At 39.2% G+C, this 5,283-nt stretch overlaps 1 protein-coding gene across 6 annotated transcripts; it reads right to left on the bottom strand.

Moving 5' to 3' along the window:
• Positions 1–417: 417 nt before the first annotated feature.
• Positions 418–4,020, bottom strand: LOC116191238. 6 transcript variants are annotated; one of them, XM_031520253.1, is made up of 7 exons: positions 3,848–4,020; positions 3,703–3,737; positions 3,565–3,614; positions 1,700–1,952; positions 1,407–1,494; positions 901–967; positions 418–792 (listed from the first exon to the last, which is right to left on the bottom strand). In XM_031520253.1, exons 1-7 carry the CDS (start codon positions 3,862–3,864, stop codon positions 739–741), a joined length of 564 nt encoding a protein of 187 aa, XP_031376113.1. In that variant the 5' UTR covers positions 3,865–4,020; the 3' UTR covers positions 418–738. The 6 variants fall into 6 exon arrangements, with proteins under 6 accessions (XP_031376113.1, XP_031376138.1, XP_031376147.1 ...); XM_031520278.1 differs by having other exon boundaries at positions 1,700–1,947; positions 3,848–4,017; XM_031520287.1 differs by lacking the exon at positions 3,703–3,737 and having other exon boundaries at positions 1,700–1,947; positions 3,848–4,017.
• Positions 4,021–5,283: the final 1,263 nt, after the last annotated feature.

Genomic DNA, 5,283 nt, shown 5'->3' with positions numbered 1-5,283 from the left:
GCAAGCAATTTACTAGTTAAGCAAAAAGTGCACCGAATGGGAGTTTAACTACCCGGAGATAGAAAAAATGTGATGCATGCTGGTGTGGGCTATGCAAAGACTCCGGCAGTACACTCTCTATCATCCCATCCGCTTGTTATCGAAAGCGGACCCCCTAAAGTACCTGCTCGACAGTCCGTCCTCTATGAGGAACATTGCAAAATGGCATTGCCAACTGACAAAGTAAGACATCGAGTATATGTCACGTACATTGGTGAAGGGTCAAGCAATAACAAACCATTTGACGGAGTTTCTGGAAAGATAAACAATGTTGTATCTTGTTTGTGTAAAATTTCCTTGTTTTATCTGGTCTCTGAAAGCGGGTCAGTGGCTGATAATAAAGAGAGAAACTAAAGATTAGTCAATCGGTCATGTTCGTTATCATGGAATGGAAATGGAATAAACTTATAAAGTGCGATAACTTTGTACGCAGACTCCAATTCATTCGGTTTTGATTCCTTCGAACCTAACCTGACATATCTGTGATTATTTGCTGCACTAATTCCCCCAACCACAGGGCACAACCGGGAATTGAATTGCGGGCTCTTCGGATTAAAGGAATTGCGGACTCTTTTAGCAACATGAAGGAAAAATTATGCATCTATCATTAGAAATTTTATTTCCTGTTAAAGAAAAAAAAAGACCCAAACAGCCCTCAACACGACAAATCTCCCATTCCTTCTTGCCTTTGCTAATCCATCAATCATAGAAGCCCTCCTGCTTCCACACATCAACAAGGAAATCTACCATTTCCTGGCATTTCCCATTCACAAATACATTTCAGAACCGATTTATTACTTTTACTATCTTAGTAAGAGGAATAGTAAGAGGAATAGACTGGAATCAAAGTTCACAACTTACTGAGAGCGGGATAGGCTGAGGAAAAGGCTTGTTCGTGCCGAGCAGGCCCTCGTAAGTTGCATTCCAACTGCAGTAAAGTCATATAAATGGGAAAATGACAATGCTCAGCAATCAAACTCTTGGATTTACGTGAGTCCATATGGGACCCGCATCCTGATATAACTGAGATTCACAATTAATGACAACTGCAGAATAGCATGAGATCCTAAGGGATTGGAAGGAAAATAACTGACTTCTAAGAAAAGGAGACACCTTATATTTTCAAAATTGAAAGAGTACTAGCACAATTAACCATTTAAATAAAGAGGACCTAAGCTTTCAATGAGAACTACGATCAAAGAACTGAATGAATTAGTTTGATTAGAAGTTTCGATCATGTGATTCCTTGGAGTTAGTTACAAATAAGTGTGGCAAATGATCAAAGGCAACACGGCATAGCTAAAGCAAACATTGCTGGTTCTCTAAGATCATAGGCAACACACCATAGCTAAATCAAATATATTCACCTTATTCTGGGTTCTCTAACTTGTTTTTCATTCTGAGTTCTCTTATTTGCAGTCCACTGTTCCCTCATCTGGTTCCAGAGAATAAGACCTGCATCCCGGTAAAACTCTTTTCGTCACACAAAATACAACTGAAAAAAGTGTACGAAATGATTGTCGATAGTAGAGCTCCAGGATTCAGTTCACACTTCATGATATCACACGCTATAGAACTGATGAAGTTTAAGTAAATAAAAAATGAAGTGAAAGAATTGATACTTCAATCAGAAGAAAACTTCAGACAAACAAGTACTTGCCAGGGTTAACGAACTCAGGTGAATTGCTTGTGGAACCTGCATTATGCTGAGAATCAAGGGTCTGACTTGATGTGTTTGCTGATGACAAGCTTCTGTGAGACAAATCCATTTCATGGGCGCTAGTGCTCCAAAAATCATCTGCAATGCCAGGTTTCTTCACAGTTTCACTTTGGCTTTTTCTCACTTCCTTTAGAGGCCTGTCCTCACCAAGGATCAATGGGTATTCAGAACAGCATCCAAGGCAACCTCTGCTCTGTTACAAAAATAAGGTCTATACTATAAAAATTATCGTACCAAAAATAAATAAATAACAAAACAGATCACTAAATATATACATGCCTATACAAGTAAAAATTTCATCAGAAACGACCTAAGTTGTAGTCATCCTTCTATCCCTGTCTTTACTTATTTCTTTTTTTGGGTAATTTTACCCAAGTTTTATAACGACGAATGACAAAAGACCAAGTAGTCATTTCCAATTCTGCAGTAATAATCCCACGGAAACAAACTATCATACACAATGAACATGAAACTTCTATTCAAAGGATTTAACATTGTACGCTCAATTATGCTACAAATTACCAAATTGTAAGTTGAACATGCTTTTAGGAAAAAATGCAATACCATTGTTCCCGGCTGTAATTCCACTCATCAACCAAAAGAATAAAAAAGAGTCTTACACTGAAAAGGGCCCCGCATTTTTCCTTTAATTTCTCCATCATGAGGCGGACGATAACACGAATATAAACCCACAAGAACCCAAGAAATGAACAAAAAGGTTCCCTTCCAAGGCATCCCTTGAACTGAGTTAAAATACAGAGCCTAGAAGACATAGTTAAAAAGAGAATCCTACGTCAAACTCAACAGCCTGAGCTATCAAGGAAAGGATAGCAGCAGAAGAAGGCCCTGCTCTAATGCCAACTCTCTCTTTGAACCAAAGCTCTTGCTTGCAGAACAAGCAAATGCAGATACTTAAAATAAATGGGTTTTACCCTAAATGTTCCATGGTTTACCCATTTTGTCAAATTTATCATATACTTTTTTTTATCATATATATTCCATGGTTTACTTTTTTGCATCAAATCTATCCCGATGTTATCTTTTCCGTCGACATATAACGGTCGTACTGACGTGGCACGTGGACAGATAATGGGCCCCCACTTGCCACTTGGGTACCATGTCAGCACGGCCGTTAGATGGCTATGAAAAAGATAACGGCGGGATAAATTTGAAGCAAAATATAACCATGGGATATAGCTGACCAAAAAAAAAACATAGGATAGATTTGACAAAACGCGTAAACCATGGGTCATTTTAGGTAAAAACCCCTAAAATAAAACCAAAACGCTAATCCTGGACTAAATTAAAATAAAACCATTAGACATATTCTGATACTTAGTTAACCTAGGAAGTTAAGAATTCATGTTTAAAGTATTGATAGCCTTTTTGAGATATAAACATGATCACCTTATTCTTCAGCTCCGGCTTCAGAGAGAATAATGATCATGACATATCTGACAGAATATTTGAAACACAAGATGACTTTAAAGGTAGACAAACAAGAAAGAAACACTACAGAAGAGATGAAAAATTAATGCCAAGAACAGATAATCACGATACTTTCTTCGGTTAGGATGAAGTATTAGCATCAAATCTTAGGATAAACATAGCTTCAGATAAATTTATAATCGAGATTCATTTACAGCATCTCCGCTATCAAAACAGACTACCAAGAAATCAAGAAATACAGGGGAGATTCCGGATGATATTCAGAGCATCCTCCCTGCCCAATCCACTTATTAAAGGAAGTGCATACGAAGCAATCAAACTATACGATGAACAAAGCAAACACAAGAATGTCTCACCCCATGAATACAAGCATCTGATGGGCCCAAGAAGGAACGAATCTGCAGAACTGCATCCAGAAGAGATTAACAAGAAACCAATTCAGCACTTGGTGAAAGGAGAGCTAGATCTCACAGCGTTAGAGAAATCAGTCATACCACGAGTCAGCCGCAACAACCCAGAATCATTTTCTCTAGTACAAAGTAAAAGTAAAAAGCTTGAGCTTAGTTGTTCAAGTGTGAGAGCATAATCATACAAGAGATGGCAAATCAATCAAGGGTTCCTCTTTTCTTCTTGGGATACCTCAACAACGCAGACATTTTTATTTTTTCATCCCGGGGACTTCGGTGGGTTCCTCTGAATCTGTTGGCCCTTTGTCGGATTACTGATCAAAAGGGCAAAATCTAAGAGCCTCCTTTACCTTCTTCGGTTTCGTCTTACTGCACGTCTTTCCCTCCCCTTTCTTTTTTCTTTTCTTTTCTTTTCTTTTCTTTTCTTTTGGGTGAATTTTAGCACAGTATCAGAAGCTGTGGAAGACGCAGCATTTTTTGTTTGGGTTAATTGCACTGGTGGTCCAAAGAGTTTCATGAATGTTTCAAGTTGGTTCAAAAAGTTTTTTTTATAACTTATTGGTACATTAAGTTTCAAAACATTTTCGATATAATACATTCCGTCAATTCATGATTGACGCCGTTAGCAAAACGCTGATGTGACAAGAATATTATAATAAAAAATATTTTTAAATTTTAATTAAAACTCCAAACTTTATAAAATTTCAAAACGACCTAAATTTTTGAACTTTTTCAATTTTACCCCAATCCCTCTCTTTCCTCAACTGTTCATCGTCCCCATACCCCCCATCTCCTTCGAATCGGCGAGTTCCTCGTCCCTCTAATGCAAGGATCTCTGAGGCGTACTGCTTGTTGCTGTCAAACTACTTTGCCCTAATCGTGGCTGAGGAGGCCAAGGATGGAGGGGACGGCGTTGAGGGCGACCATGTCAAGGTAGAGCTCGGGGGATCCGGATAAGACTTTGAGCTTCTGAAACTCCTCGTGGAGCTCAACCTCGAAGTTCGCAAAACGGTTGGGCTAGTCGAGATACTTGAGGCTAGCCTCGATGTTCTCCTTGAGGCGTCGCTCGAAGGAGAAGACCAGCTTCTTAAGGGTCTTAAGGTCAAGCACTTCCACGGTGTTGTGGGATCTCTCTACGGCTTCTAGGAGAGAGATATCGATGTTGCCGTCGTCGCCCCTCTTCCGCTTTGGGTAGAACAACCTTTTATCAGTATCACTCTCGCCATTGAAGGGATGAGGAACTCGCCGGTTTGAAGGAGAGGGGGGTCTGAGGACGATGAACAGTGGAGGGGGAGGAGGAAGATGATGAACAGTGGAAGAGAGAGAGGGATAGGAGCAAAATTGAAAAAGTTCAAAAAATTCAAGTCGTTTTGAAATTTTAAAATTTTTAGAGTTTTAATTAAAATTAAAAAAAATATTTTTTATTATATTTATCTTGCCACATCAGTATTTTCTAATGGCGTCAATCATGAATTGAGCGAATGTACTATATCAAAATGGTTTCGAAACTTAATGTACCAACAAGTTACTAAAGGAAGGCTTGAAGAGTTGGGTCCCACGGAGACATATGGGTCGAACAGGCCCCACAGAACCGATAGGGTATCTTGGGGACTGTCCTAATGCTCTTTTCGAAGGGTTTGCTCTAGTCGGGAGCCCGCTCGGGAATGT

The sequence above is a fragment of the Punica granatum genome, chromosome 1 (assembly GCF_007655135.1).
Source record: "Punica granatum isolate Tunisia-2019 chromosome 1, ASM765513v2, whole genome shotgun sequence".
In the NCBI taxonomy this organism is placed as follows: Eukaryota; Viridiplantae; Streptophyta; class Magnoliopsida; order Myrtales; family Lythraceae; genus Punica; species Punica granatum.
Note: the sequence above shows the minus strand (reverse complement) of the source record. Positions and strands in the feature narration are given on the sequence as shown.

Bases quoted from the DNA above. Each gene is read 5' to 3' on its own strand.
- LOC116191238 (XM_031520244.1), bottom strand. From the start codon at position 2,532: ATGTCTTCTAGGCTCTGTATTTTAACTCAGTTCAAGGGATGCCTTGGA. The intron at 1,953-2,379 runs GTAAGACTCTTT...TTTTTGTAACAG, and splicing joins AATGCGGGGCCCTTTTCAGT to AGCAGAGGTTGCCTTGGATG. The intron at 1,495-1,699 runs GCAAGTACTTGT...ACCGGGATGCAG, and splicing joins ACCTGAGTTCGTTAACCCTG to GTCTTATTCTCTGGAACCAG.